Source organism: Hemiscyllium ocellatum, chromosome 14 (genome assembly GCF_020745735.1).
Source record: "Hemiscyllium ocellatum isolate sHemOce1 chromosome 14, sHemOce1.pat.X.cur, whole genome shotgun sequence".
Classification (NCBI taxonomy): Eukaryota; Metazoa; Chordata; class Chondrichthyes; order Orectolobiformes; family Hemiscylliidae; genus Hemiscyllium; species Hemiscyllium ocellatum.
In genome coordinates, this window is record NC_083414.1 from 45,828,508 (window position 1) to 45,853,287 (window position 24,780).

At 39.6% G+C, this 24,780-nt stretch overlaps 1 protein-coding gene across 1 annotated transcript in view; it reads left to right on the forward strand.

Moving 5' to 3' along the window:
- LOC132822138 (chemokine-like protein TAFA-1) overlaps positions 1–24,780 on the forward strand; it is a 474,647-nt gene that overhangs the window by 421,245 nt on the left and 28,622 nt on the right. Inside the window, exon 4 of the mRNA XM_060835206.1 lies at positions 10,862–10,986. Coding sequence (XP_060691189.1) covers positions 10,862–10,986 — 125 coding nt within the window. The remainder of the gene's footprint in view (positions 1–10,861; positions 10,987–24,780) is intronic.

Consider the following 24,780-nt stretch of genomic DNA (forward strand, 5'->3'; position numbering starts at 1 on the left):
CGGGATCAGTTCCTGCGGATTGGAGGATGGCTAATGTTATACCACGTTTTAAGAAAGGTGGGAGAGAGAAAGCAGGAAATTATAGACCAGTTAGTCTGACCTCAGTGGGGGGAAAGATGCTGGAGCTGCAAATGTGTTGCTGGTCAAAGCACAGCAGGTTAGGCAGCATCTCAGGAATAGAGAGAAAGATGCTGGAGTCTATTATAAAGGATGAAATTACAACACATCTGGACAGTAGTAACAGGATAGGTCAGAGTCAGCATGGATTTATGATGGGGAAATCATGCTTGACTAATCTTCTGGAATTTTTTGAGGATGTAAATCTGAAGATGGACAAGGGAGATCCAGTAGATGAAGTGTATCTGGACTTTCAGAAAGCTTTTGATAAAGTCCCACATAGGAGGTTAGTGAGCAAAATTAGGGCGCATGGTATTGGGGGCAAAGTACTAACTTGGATTGAAAGTTGGTTGGCTGATAGAAAACAAAGAGTAGTGATAAACGGCTCCATTTCGGAATCGCAGGCAGTGACCAGTGGGGTACAGCAGGGATCAGTGCTGGGACCGCAGCTTTTTACAATATATGTTGATGATATAGAAGATGGTATTAGTAATAACATTAGCAAATTTGCTGATGATACTAAGTTGGGTGGCAGGGTGAAATGTGAGGAGGATGTTAGGAGATTACAGGGTGACCTGGACTTGTTAGGTGAGTAGTCAGATGCATGGCAGATGCAGTTTAATGTGGATAAATGTATGGTTATCCACTTTGGTGGCAAGAACAGGAAGGCAGATTACTACCTAAATGGAATCAATTTAGGTAAAGGGGTAGTACAAAGCGATCTGGTGTTCTTGTACACGAGTCAAAGAAGGTAAGCATGCAGGTACAGCAGGTAGTGAAGAAGGCTAATAGCATGCTGGCCTTCATAACAAGAGGGATTGAGTATGGAAGCAAATAGGTTCTTTTGCAGCTGTACAGGGCCCTGGTGAGACCACACCTGGAGTACTGTGTGCAGTTCTGGTCTCCAAATTTGAGGAAAGACATTCTGGCTATTGAGGAAGTGCAGCGTAGTTTCATGAGGTCAATTCCTGGAATGGCGGGACTACCTTATGCTGAAAGACTGAAGCGACTGGGCTCATACACCCTTGAGTTTAGAAGACTGAGAGGGGATCTGATTGAGACATATAAGATTATTAAAGGATTGGACACTCTGGAGGCAGGAAACATGTTTCCGCTGATGGGTGAGTGCCGAACCAGAGGACACAGCTTAAAAATACGGGGTAGACCATTTAGGATAAAGATGAGGAGAAACCTCTTCATCCAGAGAGTGGTGGCTGTGTGGAGTGCTCTGCCCCAGAAGGCAGTGGAGGCCCAGTCTCTGGATTCATTTAAGAAAGAGTTGGATAGAGCTCTCAAGGATAGTGGAATCAAGGGTTATGGAGATAAGGCAGGAACAGGATACTGATTAAGGATGATCAGCCATGATCATATTGAATGGTGGTGCAGACTCAAAGGGCAGAATGGCCTACTCCTGCACTGTCTATTGTCTATTGTCTATTTGGAATAGCTTGTCACCTTGCATCATTATGCATACTCACCAACTTCTTCTGTATCCATTTCCATATAGCTTAATATTCTTTCCATTTCATTGCAGGAAAAGCTGGTTCACAACTCTGAGGAAGGGCCAAGCCAACTGCCTCTTCGATAATAGGGCAGTACAGCTGGCTAGGGAAGACCAGGAGCACACCTATAGCAATAGGGAGATTGGCATATTTCAGATACCAAGTAAACAACATTGTTCTTCTTAGATACAAATGAAGACAAATACATCGATCCTCACTGTGTATATTCAATAGCTAAGTTTTTCTCTTCTGTTGACACTACCATCCAGCACAAGAAGCTATAACCCTGAACTTCTCAATATCAGCATTGGGTTTCAGGAGGAAGCCTATGATACTTCAGAGAAAATACGAGTAGGTGTTTCCCTACACCCACAAAAGCACAAACATTCAACTCAATGGCACATTAGCTAGAGTAGACTCAGTGACACATTGGTGGCCACATCACTGATACAGGTCCATAACTTGTGGAGAAAGATAGGCCTGATGTTCTTGATACTCAGAGGACTACTGGAGATCAAGAATCTGCTGAGCTTCAAACTTATGCATGGCCTCTGTACTCAACCATAACTGACATGCTAACTTGCAGAGAGAGACAGGGGGAAAATCTACCAAATCAGGCTTGTCTACCATAAGCTGTCAAACTGGAATGAAAGATAGAGGAGTCTGTTCATGCTTTCACCACCAAGTTGGCTACAAGTGAGTGCTCATTTGCTTTCAAGGAAAAGATAGCGGCCACCTTCGAGATCCATGTCAGACCAAATGCTCAATCACTGTGCTTAGACATGAATGGTATCACTCAACATCAAAGGCAAGATAAGAGAGGGACGAGGCACTGTGGTCTTATTCCACATTCCTCCAAGAGACAGGAGCCAACAGGCAGCCACAGAGAGGAAAACTGACCAGTGGGCACCCTGGCAGCTTCTTCTCAGTACTCTCCTGAGGTGACTTGCTCCTCCATCTCATCTCTGCCCTCAGTAGTATGGTGCCCTCCATGCCCCGAGCCCCTGAAGGTTGTCCACCAAAGTCTGTAAAGTAACCAGGGCATACCACTGTGCTCTATCTAGCCAGCCAAGGTATTTGAAGCCCTAGGATCAGGCCGAGAAGCTGCAGACGTGTACCCAGTGTACACATGGAATGCTGACTCCTAAAGGCCACGAAAAGGGCAGATGAATGGGTGGTATGAGCTATGTTGATATGCTGCTTAAGTGGACGTTGAGGCAGATGGTTAGCATTCCAGAGCCACTACACTGCTGTTTAGTGGAGCACTTCAGTTGACTTCTTATTCCAGACATAAATGTCGTCTCTTTTCAGAAAAAAGAGTTAGGTACTCCTACTAATTTGGGTATTGTCTTGTTGATTTGATGTAATTTATCATTGTCACATGTATTGAGATACAGTGAAAAGTATTGTTTTGCATGCCATCCAGACAAATCATATATAAGTACATCAGGGTAATAGAACAGAATGCAGAATATAGTGTTCCAGCTACAGAGAAGGTGCAGAGAAAGATCAACTCTAGTATATGAGAGGGCTATTCTGTGAATTTGGCAGCTGATTTTCAGATCAAAAATGATGAACTTCCAAGCTTTGTATTCATTACAGTGTGTTCTCCATAACCCATTACATCACTTCCAATCCTCACTTCCTTACTGTGTTGAAAGCCCTGCTTTGCCAAAGACTCTTCATCCTGCCAATGCTTCAGTTGAGCCCTTTTATGTTTTGATCAATATTTTTTCCTGGTGTTTTATTCCTGGAGCCCCTCACAGTCAAGGTGCCATTGCATTTGTTGTCCCTGCTCAGATTGAGGATGTGACTTGCTTTGATTCCCCACTCCCACCTTCAGTAACAGCCACTCCCCTTCCCTACCAAACTGGAGGTTCCTGTTTGCTCTGTTTGTTACTGTTGTGTCTCAAATGACCAGAACTGGACATTAATATTTGCTACTACACTTTACAATAATACAGAAATAAGATGTAGTAAAGTGCAGAAAGGATTCTCTCCCTCCCTAGAAAGTAGAAAAGGTGCAGTAACAAAATGCTTAAAAATAATGAAAGGGTTGAATTATGAAGAGGTTTTTGTGAAGAAGAGTTCAAAACTAGAGGTCAGGAATATAGTAAATCTAGTTAATTCAGTTAGTAAATCTAATAGGAAATTCAAGAGAAATGGCTTTACCCATAGAGTGTTGCGAGTACAGGTTGGGCTGGAGTGGTTGAGGTGAATAGCAGAGATGCCTTTAAGTGGAAAGCTGGATAAGTGTTTGTTTATCACTTTATTGCATGTGAACATTGCTGACAAGGCCAGCTTTTGTTGTCCATCCCTAATTGTCCTTAGGAACTACATAAAAGGAGAAAGTGTAGAGGTTTGCATTTATTGACTGAGTTGAAATAGACTGAGGAGACTGGGAAACAGAAACACTCGCATAGACAAGGTAGACCCCATTCTAAGTAATATTCATTTGTAGAGTTTTATCAAAAATGCCATGTTTTATAGGAGGACACAATTTCCTAGTAATCTCATATTGTCTGTCATTCTGATATCTCTCACTTTAAATTAATAATTTTTGTCATTAGAAGTTGCGAAAATAATTAAGTTGTGAACTGCTTAATAAAACACTTGTGTACAAAGTGATGCAGATTTTCTTTTGAGAAAACTTTTCCGGACAGCTGTAAGGCAGCATTCAAGATGCATTTACAGCATGGATTAGACAAGGCTGCTCCAAAGCTAAACCTTTGAAAGTGACTCCATTGGAATTATAAAAATCACAGCATAGAGAGGGTTTATTTAAACTAAGGTAGCAATGCAGCTACTACATCTCATCTGAAAATTTAGTGAGTTTTGAGAAGATTTGTGGCTCAGGTTGAGGTTCTGGATGTAAGTTTGTTCACTGAGCTGGAAGGTTCGTTTTCAGACACACCGGAGGCTCACTGATGATGTTACCTAGTTTTCCTGATGAAATATCTGAAAACGAACCTTCCAGTACATAAATACCGTATTTCTGAAATTTTACAATATCCCTTTATATCTTTCTTATCAAATATGCTTCAAATTCCATTTAAAGTGCCCATATTTCCTTTAGGCCCTCAGTAAGAATATGTTTTGTGAGTTTCTCTGTTATTTGTCTTGTCATAGTTTTCAGTCTGTGTCAACTTCTTACCAGTCTTTCCAACAATAGAAACAATCCTTCTCAAAAATATTCATAATACTGACACACTGCATTCATCTCTCTTTTAATTTCCTCAGTTCTGGTGAAAAATTGTTTAATCTTTTGTTCATAAATAAATTACTCCAGTGAATTTTCACCGTATATTTTTCTAAATCTCTCAATATCCATACCAAATGCATTGCTGAAAATCACATGATAGTCCAAGTGTTAACACTGCAATTCCTCGTGCAAATTTAATGCTATGTCCTTGCTATTGGATTCAATAACCCTTTCTTATATGACTCAGAATCTCATTTCCCTGTTATGGCCTTTTCTGTCTGTGTCTTCAGTTTTATAGATCTATGTAGCTGTATCCTGAACTCCTTCTATTCATCCATGCTGTTAAAAATTTATCAGTTAGGCTATTGCTGAGAAAAAGACAGACATGAAGTCAAATCTTTTTATCTTACACAAATCAGAGCAAATCCAAGAAAATCAAATTTCAAATGATCACCTGCAAAAGTGGTTTTCATGAATAGTAGACAAAAGGACCATGTTTGTCAGAAGTGACATAAATTCACACTCAGGGACTAGTTCTCTGCAAGCTAAAGGAATATGGTCAAGCCTCATGCCTATGTTGAATTAGCTGGGAGCATGGGGAGCCTGTAGTTCCCTATTAGTTTCTTCATGGCTTAGATGAATCAGAGTCAACTTTTTAGTGAATCACCATCCTTTTTTTTCTGTGATATAAATTGTTGTCATCATTTGAAATTTGACATTTGTTCTAATGAAGGCAAGATTAAAAAGCTACATGTTTTAAAAGGTAAAGACTGATTTTTGAAGCTGTAGATTGGTTTTAACGTTTTCTGGACTCTAACAAATCTGTGCCTTGCTAAGCATGTAGCCAGAAGATGCACATTTAGGACTCGACTGCTTGAGATCACAAAATTAGCATGACCGGAATCATCTGCATGATAATTGCACATTCTGAGTTCCATGCCTTCAAATCAGCCATATTAAAATTTTAGCACTCAGTGTGATTTTGGAATCATGAGAGTAATGTTTTGAGGGTATTGGGAAACTCCAGAAGTGAATAAACTTTCAAAGAAAGATTTTCCCTTAAATGTCCAGACACCAGCAAACCATATCTAGATATCTCGCACAAATATATTTGAGGTCATAAGGAGTCAAAAAATCATCAATAAGAGTAGTCTTAGAAAGCATGCTGAGCTGAAATATTTCTGTGAGAAACGAAAAAAAAATGGAAATTCCTGGCAGCAACCTATCTGTAAGACAAGTGTCTTTAATACAATATGATCTAAATGGCCAGAGTTCTTGATTCTTATTTAAGGCTGAGACAGGTTTTAAACCAGTGAGGGAATCAAGGGTTATGGGGAAAAAGCAGGAGAGTGACATTGAGTATTGTCAGATCAATGGGCGGCACGGTGGCACAGTGGTTGTGGGCGGCACGGTGGCACAGTGGTTGTGGGCGGCACGGTGGCACAGTGGTTGTGGGCGGCACGGTGGCACAGTGGTTAGCACTGCTGCCTCACAGCGCCTGTAGACCCGGGTTCAATTCCCGACTCAGGCGACTGACTGTGTGGAGTTTGCACGTTCTCCCCGTGTCTGCGTGGGTTTCCTCCGGGTGCTCCGGTTTCCTCCCACAGTCCAAAGATGTGCGGGTCAGGTGAATTGGCCAAGCTAAATTGCCCGTAGTGTTAGGTAAGGGGTAAATGTAGGGGTATGGGTGGGTTGCGCTTCGGCGGGTCGGTGTGGACTTGTTGGGCCGAAGGGCCTGTTTCCACACTGTAAGTCTAATCTAATCAGCCAGGATGTTATTGAATGGTAGAGTAGACTCAATGGACTGAATGGCCTAAGTCTGCTCTGACATCTTATGATCCGACCATCATCGGTTGCTTCCTAAATCACATTTCCCCTGCCAGTATGTCAGGAATATGGCTGTTGTTGATGATTCCAAAATATTCAGCTCCATTTATAACTTCTTCAATTATGACATAGACAAACTGAAATGCAGAGAGAAATTCAAAGTTGTGCTGTCAAGTGGCAGATAAAATTCATAGCACGAAAAAATACAATCAATGACTACCTCCATCAAAAAAAAATCCCATAACCTTGAATGAGATCAGCCACAACATTACTGAGGAAGTAGCCACCATTCAGGGCAGTTCACTGAATTAGCAATCAGTATCCACTCTCTCAGTTTCCAGGAGACTCTACCTGCAGTACACATTTATTCCCCAAGTTTAGCATCATCCAGTCTTTTACTACCAAGAAGGATAAAGAATAGCAGCACCATCAACTGCAAATTCCATTCCATTTCATGTGCCACTCTAGCCTTATGTATAAGCCTTTGATTCATTAACATCACTACAGATGCAGAGCCATAGAGGGAGGAGATGGTGAAGTGAAGAATGGGTCTGGAGGTGGGGTGATGGGGGGTGGTGAAGGGGGGAGCGGTTGAGTCCAGTCCATAGCCGAGACAGGAGCACCTTATCTAGAGGAGGAAGGGGAGGTTAAGGAATGAGGTCTTGACCCTAGGTAGGGGATTGGAAGCAGAATGAATCTAGATCAGGGGAAGAGTCAGTGAGTCTGGAGCAGGAGAAGGGGTTAAACAGTCTGGAGTAGGGATAGGGGAAGGGGACCGTTTCAGGTCGACAATGAGAAGTGGATTTCATGTCCCATGGGGAAAGAGGGCGATGTCAGGCCAGGATCTGGGGTGTTTGGGGGAGGTGTCGTTGGGGGTCTGTGAGGTAAGCATTGACTCATTTGAGTAATTATTCAGAAATTAGACTATATATTTAACAGTGTAATTTTTCCCAAGTAACTATTTAATTTCGTTAGAACCCTTTGAATCCTTTCTTTGAATTTAACTGGAAACTTCGAGGTGGTTTCCAGTCTTCAGTTTCCCAGGTAATTCCTTCAAAGTTTGCTACAATGGAATTCTTCAGGATCTCCATGTGCAATTCTGCATCCACTTTGGAATAACAGCTGCCTGGCTACTTGAAAATCCAGGCTGCTATTGATTCTATGCTGCAAACTGCAGTAAGCGCATTACCACAATGTTGATACCAACTAATCCTGCAGGTTATGGCCTCTGAAATTCCCAAGTTCAAAATCTCATTGGCAAGCAGCCAAATACAGCCTAATGAAAAGAGGAAGTGCAGTGTCTCACTATTCAGCATGAATGGGCTTCAAGCTAATAGGTAATCCAAGGGTCACATGCTGCATACTCTGCACATTCACATTTATTTTCTCGGGATGTAAAATCATTTAGTGCTTTGCTGTCCCCCCTTTAAAAATCCTCTAACCAGCCCACAAGCATCGTAATGAGACATTGAGAAGTGTGTCTCCTTAATTAAAGACATTGCTAAATTAATTACATTTTTATCAGAGAAAGGCTGAAAAAATGATCCTCTCTCATATCTTTCCATAAGCTATACTTAACTGTCTCCCCACTACAGCCTGAAATCCTGGTTCTTTATTTACATTACATTTCAGCATGGCAATTTTCTGTCATGGCAAGTGGAGCAAGACAATAAAAAAAAGCTATTACATACAACAATTGCTGAGCTAGGGAACCTTTGTTATAGAATAATTCAGGAATAAAATTACAATTTCACTATTCTCATAGTTTATATAAACCATATGTTAGACTGAACATTACTTCCTGTTTGGAATTATACAACAGATTAAACTACAATAAATTATAATTTGCACTTGACACACTATATAAAAGCATTTTTTTTAGATTTTTTAAATAATAAATATTTATTGCATATTAGAATTAACAAAAATCTAATTACATTATGGGTGTCATTTTGTTAGCATCTCTCTTTTTAACAATGAATAATGACTAATTCATATCCTCATGATAGATTTAAAAACCCATTATTGATGTGCCACGTTTCTTCCACATTATTTCCATGATGATACATTAAGTGTTCAGAACCAAGAAGTATCAGAATAAATCTTCATATTAAAAAGTAACTCTGGAGTACATAAGACTTGAGTGAACCCTTTTGTTTTGCCCTTTTTTTCCCTTGCTTCTACACTGTTAATAGGACAGACCTATTACATGGGGATGTAGTTCATTCTTTTTCTTGAAATTTGTAATGACTGAGACAGGACTATAATGGTCTTTGCAGCAGCTGCTCCTGACTGTTAAATGTAGTGGCTTTACACCACCATCCTGCTGGACTCAATTTCCCAATGACATTTGTAGAAAATAGGCAATTGCAATTTTAATGCAGGTGCTGCTGGCTGAAAATAATTTTGTTTCCTCTTTCGAATTCAGCTCCTTTCATGTGCAAGCTTGATCTTGAAAGATATCATTTCCTATTCTCATTGCCACTTGGAGACAGCTGGTGTCACGAATACAGCCCTTCAGCTATATTCCAGGCTTACAAGATGTTGCTGAAGCGAGGAGAACACATAAATTGCCATTTCTAAAGGAAATCGCTAATATGAACAAATGCAAGATCCATAATGGCTTTTGTGTACTGTTTTGAAAGGATTGTGAAAAAGAATGCCTTCTTAAGTAAGCCTGCACTTTTATCTACTAAGTGCACTCAATTGAAAGATGGCGGTGTTGAGCAATGCATCACAAATATTGTATAACAATATAGGTATGGCAGAAGTACTTTCTAAAATAAAAATCAAATTGAAGACCACTTTTATTTGCTTTCTGAGATGTTGATTCACACAAGCTGACAGATGATTATTGCAATTTTTAGTTAGCTTAAATTCAGCAATTTCTATAATTGCAATTGGTAATAGAAGTAAGATTACCATTTGATCGTTGTTGTCTACTGGAGAAAAATTGACTTGTATATTCAATCATAACAGGTATAGATTTGTGGGGATATGTGGAACTTACATCAAGTTTAGAGCAGTTTGTTTGTAGTGACTAAATTTAAAATATAAGTCTCGGGAAAAGAAAAATATCAATTTTAAATATTTCTCTTCTCTTTTGTACTATCTGGATTACAGTCTGTTGACCACATGAAGGAGTGATGTGTAACCTGGTACCCTCCTCCCAAACCATTCTTTCTCTTGCTTCTAGACCATCCCAATGTGACTTCTTTATTCATTCATAAGATGTGAGCTTCAGTGGCTGGGCTGGTATTTATTACCCATACCTGGTTCCCCTTGAGAAGATGTTGGTGAGCTGCCTTCTCGAACCACTGCAGTCCTTTTTATGTAGGTAGATCCATAATTCTGTTAGGATTTTGACCCAGTGACGGTGAAGGAACAATAAAAATTTCCAAGTCAGGATAGTAAGTGGCTTGAAGGAGAACTTTACAGCTGGTGTTCCCATGTATTTGCTGCTCTGTCCTTCTAGACGCTCATGGTCTTGGACTGGAAGGTGCTATATAAGAAAGAATTTCTGCAGTCCATCCTGATGATGGTACATATTGCTGCTATTGAACATTGGTAAGCTTCCTCAAGATGTGATACAATTCTACCTGATACAAGCTGAAGTGATTGATTGACTGATTTATTGTTATCACTTATACCGAGATACGGTGAAAAGTGTTGTTTTGGTGTACAGGCAAATTGTACCACACAGAGTGTATCAGAGTAGTAGAACACAATGCAGAATACAGTGTTACAGCTGCATAGAGGGTGCAGGAGACAAAGATCAGAATTAACATTTGAGAGGTCCATTCAAAAGTCTGATAACAGCAGGTTGAAGTGCAAGACAAAATATATTGCACTACTTTACTTCAGCAGGTCTAAAGAATGCAAATAACTATGACGAAATATATTTCATGGTGGATACTTGAGATTCTACATATGCATACACATATGCATTATTAAACCATGGGTCTTTGGTGAGTTTTGAATAAAATGCGTACAATGAATTTCTCTCTTGCTTAGCAGTGGCAGATGCAGCACTTTGTAAGCCTGGGCATTTCAAAGAATACATCTACTTATATTTGATGACACTATTAATTTTATTTTAATAGGATCACAAAAGCTGCTTAGAAAAGTATAGAACATAATGCACAAAATTTCACATCTCCTCAAACAATGATTCATTAACCATTTCTTTTATCTATTCCATGATCTTCTAAAGCTTCCATTGTTATTGGAAAATGGTGGTGTGAGATGGACCCCTGTATAGAGGGAGAGGAATGCAAGACATTACCAGATAATTCAGGATGGATGTGTGCTTCTGGCAATAGAGTTAAGACTACAAAGGTAAGAATCTGAGACTATGTATTCAGATCACATAGAAATCGCTCTTTTTTAAAGCCGAACCATAAACAGTTGAACAAAAAAAAGGAATTGAGGGTGTGTATGTATTTGGGTGATTTGGCTTTGTCATATCTTCTTACAACATCTTGATCTCCACTCTCCTTTTTCAAATTTTTCTAACTGCAGTAATCTATTAACATATTGCTTTTTTCATGATTGGGTACAGTGGTATACACCAGTCAGAAAAAAATTTCAAAAAGCGTCTCTTGTTGTGATGAATAAAATTGATGCACTGATAAATATTGGGAACAATGATTTCCAGGTATTCTCATATTAGAAAGGAATTTTATTTCCCCATAATCCAACTGCTCCTAACATATTCATTCACACCTCATCTGATTTTACATATGTTACACAGAATTACCCTTTTAATTAATAAGAGCTGTTTGACATTTATTGCCATTTCTGAGTTAAGAAATAATTGAATATAATTTGGTTTGATACAAGTAATGCACTTGGAAATGAAATTGCTGAATGCCCAGCATTTTGGAGTAGGCATGATGGTGAATAATATACAAATAGTCATTTGATAGTACAGAACTTCAGTATTTGCTGAAAAAGACACATTTTGGCACAGCTTTTCAGCAGAATAATTTGCAAGAAGCACTACAGTAAAGGGAAGAGAATATTTATACAATGTAAGAGGAGAGTGTTGCTTATTTGGCAAATGGGCTCTTATTGCTATTGGTGTTGCCATGGAGAATGCATGAGTTAATGATGAGTAGTAGTAAACTACCAAGCTTTATCTAAATTTGAAACCAGGCAGGTTAACTCTGATTGGTCAATACATTGCCTTGGAAATGAATCAGGGAGTGGCTGTCACCTATTTTGTTGATTTGAAACAGGCACAGCCTATATATGTGTGCTAGGTAAAAACAATGACTGCAGATGCTGGAAACCAGATTCTGGATTAGTGGTGCTGGACGAGCACAGCAGTTCAGGCAGCATCCAAGGTGCAGCAAAATCGACGTTTCAGGCAAAAGCCTTTCATCAGGAATAAAGGCAGTGAGCCTGAAGCGTGGAGAGATAAGCTAGAGGAGGGTGGGGGTGGGGAGAAAGTAGCATAGAGTACAATGGGTGAGTGGGGGAGGGGATGAAGGTGATAGGTCAGGGAGGAGAGGGTGGAGTGGATAGGTGGAAAAGGAGCTAGGCAGGTCGGACAAGTCCGGACAAGTCATGGGGACAGTGCTGAGCTGGAAGTTTGGAACTAGGGTGAGGTGGCAGAAGGGGAAATGAGGAAACTGTTGAAGTCCACATTGATGCCCTGGGGATGAAGTGTTCCAAGGCGGAAGAAGTGGCGTTCTTCCTCCAGGTGTCTGGTGGTGAGGGAGCGGCGGTGAAGGAGGCCCAGGATCTCCATGTCCTCGGCAGAGTGGGAGGGGGAGTTGAAATGTTGGGCCACGGGGCTGTGTGGCTGTCGGGAGCGCTTTCCGCTTTCCGCAAAGACCGTTCCCTCCGTGTCTACCTGGTCAGGTCCACGCCCCCCTACAACCTCCCATCCTGGCACTTTCCCCTGCCACAGCAGGAACTGTAAAACCTGTGCCCACACCTCCTCCCTCACCACTATCCAAGGCCCTGAAAGAGTCTTCCACATCCATCGAAGTTTTACCTGCACATCCACTAATATCATTTAATGTATCCGTTGCTCCCGATGCAGTCTCCTCTACATTGGGGAGACTGGGCGCCTCCTAGCAGAGTGCTTTAGGGAACAACTCCGGGACACCCGCACCAATCAACCACACAGCCCCGTGGCCCAACATTTCAACTCCCCCTCCCACTCTGCCTAGAACATGGAAGTCCTGGGCCGCCTTCACTGCCGCTCCCTCACCACCAGGCGCCTGGAGGAAGAACGTCTCATCTTCCGCCTCGGAACACTTCAACCCCAGGGCATGAATGTGGACTTCAACAGTTTCCTCATTTCCCCTTCCCCCACCTCATGCTAGTTCCAAATGTCCAACTCAGCACTGTCCCCATGACTTGTCCAGACTTGTCCGACCTGCCTAGCTCCTTTTCCACCTATCCACTCCACCCTCTCCTCCCTGACCTATCACCTTCATCCCCTCCCCCACTCACCCAATGTACTCTATGCTACTTTCTCCCCACCCCCACCCTCCTCTAGCTTATCTCGCCAAGCTTCAGGCTCACTGCATTTATTCCTGATGAAGGGCTTTTGCCCGAAACGTCGATTTCGCTGCATTTTGGATGCTGCCTGAACTGCTGTGCTCTTCCAGCACCACTGATCCAGAATCCTATATATGTGTACTGTCTATCTGCAAAAAAATAAGACCCTCTGTATTCATATGTGCAGCCCTAACAAATGCAAGTGTGCCACATTGGCAACTGATTTTGGATTGACACTTGTCATTAACTGGTATAGCTTCCGTGGCAAGACAAAAAACAACTTAGAAAGATGTTTTTATTTCAGCTGTATTCAAATAATATACATTGTGGTAACCAAATATGGAAAAAAAATGTAATGGTTTCTCAACAGTAGTTTCAAGTTGATATTTTATCTAAAATATTCTCTCCACATTCTTTGTGAGTTATCCTTTCCAATCTAATTTCATTAATTTGATCAGTTGTCCTTTGTTAATACGTGATTTTATGACATGTTTGGCTTGCTACTTTCTTAGTAGACCATGTTTGGGAATTCTTTCACAGCACTAAAAATTTAATTTCATAATCACTGCTTCAGTATTGCCTATTTGTGTTCATTTCTTCCGAAGCCATTTCTTTTAATTACCATTCTTAAGGGATAGAAAACAGGATTGTGATGAATGACTGTTTCCAGTGGCTGAACAGAAAAATAAAGTTGGAGTTCCATGGTTCAGCAGCAGGGCCCTGGTGTTTTTTAATAGACATTAATGACTTGGACTTGGGGTGGGTGATCAGCATGGAGGGTTGGGGAATTCAGGGCAGAATTTCAAAATTTGCAATGCGTGTAAAACTTTGTTGGTTTTTGGTGTTGGAATGAGAACACATCACGAACCTTGACAAGCTGGTGATGAGCTGCCTTCTTGAACTGCTGCATTCAGTCAAGTATAGGTATGCTTAGAGAGGTACCTGTTAAAGAGGGAGTTCCAGTTCCAGTGACAGTGAAGGAACTACCATATAGTTCTAGGTCAGCATGTTGGACAACTTGAAGGAAAATTTGCAGATTTTTCCTATGCATCTTTGTCCTTTTTGATGGTAAAGGTGACAAATTTAGAAGATATTTTTAAAGGAGCCTGGACAAGTTGCTGCTGTGCATCTTCTAGATGGTAGTGTTCAAATGGTGGAGAGTGTGAATATTTAAGGCATGGATGGGATTCTAATTAAATAAGTTGCATTATTCCAGATGATGTTGAGTTTCTTATATGTTGTTGAAGGCTGTAGGCATCCAGGGCATTGATGATAGGGGATTTGGCAATGGTAATGCCACTGAATGTCAAGGGGAGATGGTTAGTTTTTCTCTTGCTGGAAATAGTAATTTTTTTGGTATTGTGTGGCACAATTGTTAATTGCCATTTAACAGATTAAGTCTAATTGTTGCATTCAGATATGGATAGTTTCAGTATCCAAGGAGTTGAAAATAGTATCGAGCATTGTGCAATAATCAACAAACATCCTATTTCTAACTTTATGTTGAGGACCCAAGTTGGTGAGGCCTAGCATGCTACCCTGAAAAGCTACCACAGAGATGATGTAGGTTTCAGCTGAAACAATCATATCATTCTTCTTTGTGTTCGGCATGACTCCAACCAGTAGAGAATTTCCCTATGATTTCTAATGACATCAATTTTTAACAGTGAGAGGAATATTAATAGACTTCTAGAGTTCATGGATAGTTTAGTAGCACAAACAGATGAAATTCAACAAAGTATGAGATAATACATTTTGATTAGAAGAATGAGAGAGAAAGTACATGCAATGTGGCACAATTGCAAAGGAGAAGCAAGGCATGAGTCACTTTGGTTTATTGGTGTTCATCTCAAAAAATGCACATCTCTCAAAAGATGTCAAGATAGGCTAATGAAACATGCAAAATCCTGGACAAGTAGAACACTAATAACAAGAATTTATGTGAATTCAGTCCTACCTGGAGTATTCCCTTCTGGGCATTACACTTTCAGGAATATGTAAAGACTTGGGAACTTTCCAGAAGGAATATATCAGATGGGCCTGGAGATGACAGATTATAATGACATGGATACGTATGAAAAGCTGGGATTTCTCTCCATCAAGCTGAGAGGAGATTGTTTAAAATTATTTAAAATCATGAAATGATTCAATAATACAGTTTTAAAGGATTACATTAAATAAGCAGAAACTTTCCAAAGGAAGTGTTGCTAACCAAAGGGTATCAAGTTTAAAAAGAGCATGTGGACTAATAGTACACAGTGAGTGGTTAGGAATACACCATTTGAGAAGGATGTGAATAAGATTGAGTGGTGGCTGCAGTGTGCACCTTACATAATTGTTCTGATAGCACATCATGAGAACACGAATAATGCTATATGATTACAATTTTTAAAAAACTGATTTACAGTCTCTTGGTTTCTCACTCCCACAATTATTAAATGAATGGCATTGCTTTTTTTTTCAGTCCAAGGGGAACATTGCTGAATCAAGAAAATTTTGCAACAGTGACTAATGGATCTGCAAATTCCACACTTACTAATATTAATAAATTAATTTTGTGGTGGAATCAATCAGGTCAAGGGGATTTAGCTACATTAAATTACCCATAATGTAGCATGTATTGGGAGTGACAGGGTGCCAATTACACGGATCTGCCAGTTGCCTGAGAAATATTCTTCTGGAAACCCAATACAGTACACTCTAGTGTTTTTTAAATAAACTTAAACATAAATATCAAAAAGGTAGTGCAGTTTTCTCACTAAGATCTGAAAATGTTGATAGGTCAACAATAGAATTAGCACTTGCATCTTAAGTAGCATGGTGGATGAGCATATATGTATCAGAACTTGGTGAACCAAGTTCAAATATATGTTTTGAAGAAACTTTTAAAAAATTATATATTTTGTTGAAACTTTTTTTTTGCTAGTTGCATGGGTATTCCCAGATGCTTGTGTACCTGATAACAGGGAGGTTACTGTACACTAACGTTAATTGAAAGAATAGAATGCACATAAAATGAGTGTGTATGAGAATAATTGTTCAAGTTATTGAAGATGACCTTTGTGAAGTAACAATGGAATAAATTGGAAAACTCTCTTCCAATTGAGCTTTTCTGAAATGGTGAAATAATGGGGGACAGATGAAACTCAAAGTATGGCTACCTAAGCTTCTCTCATGGCAGTAAAGACAATGTTCAAGTTGTGATAACTCCCTGATGGTAATCATGCACTATTTACTTAGTATTACAGGGTAATTGGATAGTGTTACAATTTAATTTCTAGATTCTGATTTTGAAGGAGGCAAGAATATCATTGATAATCGATTTGAAAAATGGATTTGAATTACAAACTTTGCATAGAAACTTTACAATTTTGTATTGGGATCAGCTCATCTGTCATTATACTTTTATTTAAAAAAATATTTTGTTAACTTGCGACATAGAAAACAAAGTAGACCATTGAGTGTATTGGGTTTGTTCTGCCATTCATTCAATTAAGTCATGACTGATATGTATCTCAATTCTATTTACCTGTCTTAACTCCATGTCTTTCAATAACTTTGCTAACAAAAATAATCCACTAAAACTAAATTCTCAAATTAGAATTAATTATTTTCATTTTGAGTGCTATAATTCATGACTATCAAGACATCTTATATGAAATATCAATGTAGAACCTATACTGATTTAGATGATTTCTCTCAAAGAGTTCATCACTGTCACTGAATTACGCTACCCCACAATTGAACTGTTAGAATGATCGTCTCTCTTTTTAGTGAGTACAAGCATGAAAGGTCCTATAAAGAATTATATTTTATGTGGTATTTCTTCTTTAGTGTTATATACAGTTATTCAATTATAAAATATAAATTACATCTATTGTTTGACACTTGTACAAACAAATACTTGCAATTTGATTTCAACATGACGTGACTGGAAAATTGCAAACCTTGAAAATTGGTTTCAAAACATACCCTAAAAATCAATCGAAAAAGTCGCAGCCTTTTTAATGCTGACTGATTTTCTGCAATCAACCAGTAAATACCAAAATTTCACATCCGGTCTAGCTGGGAGCAAAAATGAAAGTTAACATTTCAAGTTGAAATCCTTTAGCATAAAGAGTTTCTCTGCAAGAAATGTTCTCCCACCTTTTTTTTGGATGCAGGCAAAATGATAAATATTTATGATGGTCTGTTATGATTTCCAGCTTTATTTGTTTTCTATTATGGCTCTTCTATGAGATATAACTGAAATATTTGATCAAAGGTGATTAACATGTCAATTCCCATTGGTTCCTCTCAACATACACTTGTGTCCATTTAATTAAAACAACATATAAGTGAACATATCAAGGAATTGGAGAAATATAACAAAATGGTGCTATTGGGATTTCAGAGTCTTTGAAAGTCACTTATAATAATCCATTGAGTGGTTCAGGCACATCAATTTTATTTCAGACTGTATTCTCTGACATACTCTTCTCAACTTTGAAACTCAAAAGTCAAAAGTTATTGATGCATTGAATTTAATTAGGATAATGATTTAATGTCTCTAATGGATCCTGCAAGACAAACTGGTAAGAATTGAGGAAAGACCACGTCTGTTTTCACATGTAATAATGGAACACTCTGATCCAATATAGTGTCTAATGACTATCATGAATTTTGCATTGCAGTTATTTGCAAAGGACCACATTATGGGAAGAGTTGAGGAACTGTAATCCAGTTTCAGATGGTGTGATTGGAGTGATTGCCGTCATCATAGATATTAGTTTATCTATCATGGTTTCATCTAGTAGTAAACCGTGTTCCAATGGGGACCAAGGTACTGTAGGGTCAATAGATATGTATTTTTTTAAACAAAGTAGTATTGTATATTATTTGACAATTCAGGAAAAAGGTACATTTGTGAAATATTAATTGATATGTTTTCCTAGTTGATTACTAAAGATGGAATTCATCAATTACCATTTCATTAATATTCATATGTTTGCTCACAATGTATGAAATTTCCCTCTTAAATATTCAGTATTGGCACTGCACCATTTCAGCAATTAAAATATTACAAAGTTTAGCAGGTACCTTTCATAAGCCACTTCTAGAATTTAAAGGAAGCACAGCACAGGAAAAAAAACACAATTTCTGAGCAGCATGCTGTATAATTAGTATGCATTAAATATCTTGCATTACTTATGGTCGCTGCATTTAATTATTGAACTCCAGATGCTAGAATGCTCAGTGGAATTTTTCATTTTGAACAACCGCTGGGTATCAGGTTAAATGAGTTGTCTTCTATATCGAATATAAAAGTTACTAATTAGGGTTTGAAGAATTAGTAACAATAAACTACTCTACAGATCTATAAAATGCAAAATCATTAATACAGATCACTTGCAACATTGATGAAATGGTCTAATTTCCCAAACATTTGTAGAAATATGGTACATGCATTATTTGAAAAAGAATGGCAAAGTATCAGTGTCAGTTTATGTTAAATATTAATAATTGTAAAAGTATTTAAGGGGCTAAATTGGAGTGCACCAGAAGCAAGAAAAAGCATTATAATGCTGCATGAGTTGTTTGTCTTTTGAACAGAATAACACATAATTGAGGAACAGAAGTAGGCCCTTCAGCCCTCTAAGGATTCTATGCCATTCCAAAAAAAATGTGTTTGTGTTTTGAATTCCTTATTCCCATCTACTCCCAATAATCTTTTATTCCTTGCCTAACAAAACTATCTACCTCCTACTTAAAAGTATGTTATGGACCAGGCCGGACCTCCTCAAAATATTTGAAGAAGGTAGTCTAGACCCTAACTTTTTCTTATTTTAAAGGAAGTGGGTGTTGCAAGTGTGATGCAGCTTATAAAACCACTTGGCTTGAAGCAAAGCAGAATGTATGGAAACACTACAGTTGAAGCACGAACAAAAAAAAGCAGAATTTAGAATAATTTTATGACTGGAAAACTTAACTGATCCAACACAATAACTATTACTAATTAACTGTTCCAGTACACTGACATCTCAGAAACAAATATCTTGGCAAAAAGGTAAATTTAAACACAGATTCATACAAGCAGGAGGGAACAACTTCCAGAGAGAGATTTCAGAAGAAAGTCAGAGGAATGTTTTACTGAAACTTATAATTCCCCAGGATGTAACATATTGTGACTACTACAACTAAAAACGAGCAAGGAAACACTTTTACTGGGAGAATTGGCCACTCCCTTTCTCTTGTTAAACTAAACTCTTCATTACCTCTGCCTTTATGACCTCATTTCTAAAACACCAAGGACAATATAACCTTTTTCAAAGCGACAGCATCATCAATGACTCCATCTCAATCAATTTCTGAGGCAGAGAGGTCCAAAGTCACACAAACAACTCTGAGAGAAGTTCTCCTCATCTCTGTCCAAACGATTTAAAATAGTCTCCCCTGGTTCTTGGTGCACCCAGAAGAGGAAACATCACTTCCACATCCACATTATCATATCCTTCCAAACTCTTATGTACTTCAACCAATTCACCCCTTATTCTTCTAAACTCCAGTGAAAAGAAAGCCACAGCCTGTCTAATTATTCATCAATTAGACAGCATGCTCATTCTACATCTCATAAGCTAGCAAACCTTGTGAATCACCACAAATCACCTCCACAGGACCAAGGACCCAGGTTTAACTCCATTCTTGGGTGACTGTCTGTGTGGAGTTTGCACGTTCTCCCTGTGTCTGTGTGGTTTCCTCCAGGTGCTCCAGTTTCCTCCCACAGTCCAAAGATATGGGGGTTAGGTGGATTGGCCATGTTAAATAGTCCATAGTATCCAGAGATATGTAGGCTGGGGGATTAATAGGGCTACAGGGATGGGGAGGGGTCTGGGTGGTATGTTGTTCAGATGTTCGGTTTGGATTTGATGGTCAGAATGGGCTGCTTCCACACTGTAGGGATTCTATGATTCTATGAAAACTGCATATAGATGTAGTCTTAGGAGTGCCCTGAATAATAGAAGCATTGTTTACTTTTATGTTTAATTGCTAGTGTAATAAAGGATAGAATTCCATTTGTTTTCTCAATTACTTGTTGTCGTCACATGCTAACTTTTTGTAACTCATGGACAGGAACACCCTAGGAACTCTGCAGTCATTCCCTGTTTAAGTATTGCTCTACTTTCTTATTCTTCTGACCAAAGTGAATAATTTCACATTTTCGTCATTGTACTCTACCTGCTCACTCAATCAGCCTGTCTCGAATTTCTATGAATCTCCTTCACCGCATACTTTCCCATGTGCTACTTGGTGTCGTTAGCCTTTGCTCCCCTCACCTATGCCATTAATGTAAACCATAAACGTTGAGACCCAGCACGGACACTGGTCCATGTTGTCTACTCACTTTCATGATCCTGGTGTGCAGCTGGTATTAGATGCATTGTTCATTGGTTGAATGCTGCAAGAGCAGGCCAAAGTTATGAGTGCCTGGTGCCACCAAAAGATAGTGTATAAAGAGAAACTACCAGAAATAGTCAGCAGGCCAGATAATATTTATGGAGAGAGTAACAGAGTTACTGTTTTAGGTCAATACCCTTTCATTAGATCTTAGTATTTTACACTCAGAATCTTCTGTAAAATTTTGCTTTAATTCCAATTTATTCTTGCCAGCACCCCATAAAGGCTGGAGCAGGTTCTGGGATTCATGCATTGAATCCAGCTAAGAATAAGGATTGGCACAAAAGGGGAGAGGTCAGGCTTTAAGGTCTTAGTTGAGGAAATGGAAAATCTGGTAGGTATCCAAAATGTTCAATCATCCATAATGGTGAGAATGGTATGGTTTGAAAATCGCACTCCAATGTCCTAATGACTCCAAGATAAGCTCGACCTTTTAAGTGAATATGGTTGAAGGGAATCAAGAACTTACTTGCATTGAATTACCCATATACAGAACTTATTTGAGGTCAGGGAGGCTAAAAAGGCACTTAGCAATTTGTAAGTCAGTGGATCCAGAGAGTCTAGTGCAACCTTCAGCACAGTTGCCAGGGACAATGGGGCAGAATTTAGGAGATTCCAAAAAATTTATGACTGAAAAATTTTGGGACCCGAATGATTTTTCACTGGATCATGTGCGTGATGTCATATTTGGCTATTATGTACATTTGCACGTGATGAGGCTGCTGTCCCTTCAAACTGATGGCTCCTCTTTACTGCCAGCAGCTGCCAATCCCATCAAGCAACTGTTGGTGCTTATGTTCCACAGGCAGTTCCCAATTCCTGGTTATGCTCACCGTCACTAATTCCCTGTCTTAACCAACCAAGGCCTTTGAAGAAAGCATCTTAAGAGTAATACAAATGAAGTGTAGGTCTGGAGCCCATAAAAATATATGCATTGATTCCTGAACCTAAATTGATAATCAAGCCTCCTCTAAAGACAGTTTGGAAGCCCTCCAGAGAAGGAGTCAAATGGCAGTGGAAGCAGATAACTGTGAAAGTCAACGACCTTGGTGATGTACCACAAGTTCAATGAATGATTGATTAAAGAGTGAATGAGTCTTCCAGTGCTAGATCACCAACTGTACCACTAACCTCAATTTCTGCTGGAGTCAGCCCATCCCCACCACTCATCTTTCAATAATCTCTGTCAGTCAAGACTGGTACCAACACTTGTAAGCTTCATTTCACCTTCATGCAGTTAGCACTGTTACAAACCTCACTTCCACTTGCACACATGTTGCCAGCTTTTTAACCTTGACAACTACATCTCCCAAAACAGACTGTGTGGTATCTGGAAAACTTCCATCTCTTTTTTTGCAGGACAAGGTGGTGCATGACCTGAAACAACATGACCTAAACTGAGTAGGTGGGCAACATTCTTTGTCCTAATCCCCAGGAAGGAAATAGGACTGTTAATTCCTGGGACATCCATTGTTGAGTAGATGGCCTGCAACCAGGCAGAGTTCATTTTTAATCATTGTAAACAAAAGACACAATCAGTGTTGAGAACACCTCTTTGATGCAACGTTTCTATCAGGACCTTAAGATCTTCTTCGAATAATATGGAATTCGGATAACTGAAATTCGGATTATCGAGGTTCCTCTGTAGTTGTGGTGAGGTAGGAGACAGCATTAAATAAGAAACTAGAGAAGTATGCACCAAAGATGATTCTCATAGGTGATTTTAATCTGCATATAGTCTGGGCAATTGACATTCATCATAATATTGTGGATCGCTGGAGTGTTGACAAATGAATTGTTAGATCTGAGTATTAAGGAACCAACTCAAGGGAAGGTTATTCTAAATTTTGTGCATTGAGAAGGGGTTAATTAATATTGATTTGGATGAAGGAATTGACATATATTTTCAAGTTTGTTACAATACAGAACTCAATAGGAGTATGAGTGGTGAGGAATTTAACATGGCTTCAGGGCAATTCAGATAGGTTGACTGGGTGGGCAAATAGATGGCACATGCAGTATGTTATCGATAAGTGTGAAGTTGTCCACTTCAGTTGTAAAAATCAAATGGCTGTGTACTATTTAAATATCTCTAGGTTGGGAAAAGTTGATGTACCAAGGGACCCAAGTATGTTTGTGCATTAGTCATTGAAAACAAATATGTAGGTGTCAGCAAGCAATTAGGAAGATAAATGGTATGTTGGCTATCATTGCAAAAGGGTTTGAGTATAGGAGTAAGGAAGTCTTACAGTGCATTGGAGAGACCACACATGGAGTATTATGTGCAGTTTTGGTCTCCTTACCTAAGAAAAGATCTGTTTGGTGGAGAGGGAGTGCAATGAGATTTCACAAGATCAATTCCTGGAATGGCAGGGTTGTCATATCATGAGAGATTGGGGTTTTTGGGCTTGGAGTTTAGAAGAATGAGAGAGCATCTGATTAAAACATTTAAAATTCTGTCAGGGCTAAGCAGACAAGATTTTGGAACGATATCCCTGGCTTGGGCTCCAGAACAAGAGGTCATGCTGTCAGGATACTTGGATTGATGTGGAGGTGCTGGTGTTGGATTGAGGCAGACACGGATACTTGGATTGATGTGGAGTTGCCGGTGTTGGACTGGAGAAGATAAGGATACTTGAATTGATGTGGAGGTGCCGGTGTTGGACTGGAGCAGACACAGATACTTGGATTGATGTGGAGGTCCTGGTGTTGGATTCGGGCAGACACAGATACTTGGATTGATGTGGAGGTGCTGGTGTTGGACTGGAGCAGACACAGATACTTGGATTGATGTGGAGGTGCCAGTGTTGGACTGGAACAGACACAGATACTTGGATTGATTTGGAGGTGCCGGTGTTGGATTGGAGCAGATACAGATACTTGGATTGATGTGGTGGTGCTGGTGTTGGACTGGAGCAGACACAGATACTTGGATTGATGTGGAGGTGCCAGTGTTGGATTGGAACAGACACGGATACTTGGATTGATGTGGGGGTCCTGGTGTTGGACTGGAGCAGACACAGATACTTGGATTGATTAGATTAGATTAGATTACTTACAGTGTGGAAACAGGTGGAGGTGCCGGTGTTGGATTGGGACACAGATACTTGGATTGATGTGGAGGTGCCGGTGTTGGATTGGAACAGATACGGATATTTGGATTGATGTGGAGGTGCCAGTGTTGGACTGGGGCAGACACGGATACTTGGATTGATGTGGAGGTGCCGGTGTTGGATTGGAACAGATACGGATATTTGGATTGATGTGGAGGTCCTGGTGTTGGACTAGGGCAGACACAGACAGAAGCCACACAACACCAGCTTATAGTCCAACAGGCCTATTTGAAACCACACGCTCTCGGAACTCTGCCCCTTCATCAGGTGAAGGAACAGATTTTTGGATTGAGGTGAGCAGCAAATGTTTTAACTTGGGGTGGTAAAGCAGGGAATTCTGTACCGCAGAAGGTTTCGGATGTGAAGTCAATGAAAATATTTAAGAAATATTCACGAACAGATTTCTCGAAGTTGATGTCAAAGAGTATGGTGAGAAAGTGAGAATACTGCGAGGAGATTGTTAGTCACTGGTGAGTGTGTTTAGTAGCAGAGTAGACTCAGTGAGCCAGATTACCAGTTTCTAGTCCAATTTTCTAAATGTCTACCTCTGTTTCTAAGATTGCACAGTATTCCATTCCAATCATATCTCATGCACCACAGCCTAAGCCACATAGAGTTTTGGACTTACTAGTAACAAGTAATATCCATGCCACTCAAGTGCCAAGGAATGGCTATCACAAAAATGAGATTCATTAACAGCGTCCCTTTGAAATTCAATGACATTCCCATCATTGAATTCCATTCAGTCAGCACCTATGAGTGTGGAGGGCCTATATTGACCACACGCCTAACAACACAGTTATATAAAAACTTGGCTACTAGAACAGGTCAGGATATTTTGCAGAAATTAACTTGCCTCCTTACCCCTCAAAGTGTGTCCCCTCTCTACAAAGCACCAGTCAGGAGTATGATGGAATATTTTCCACTTGCCTGGATGAGTCAGCTGCAGCAACAAGAAATTCAACACCATTCAGGGCAAGCAGCTTGAATGATTGCTAAACATCTTGCTAAATGTCTGAGACATTCATTTACTCCATCACCAATGCATAGCTGGGGCTGTAGTGTCTGT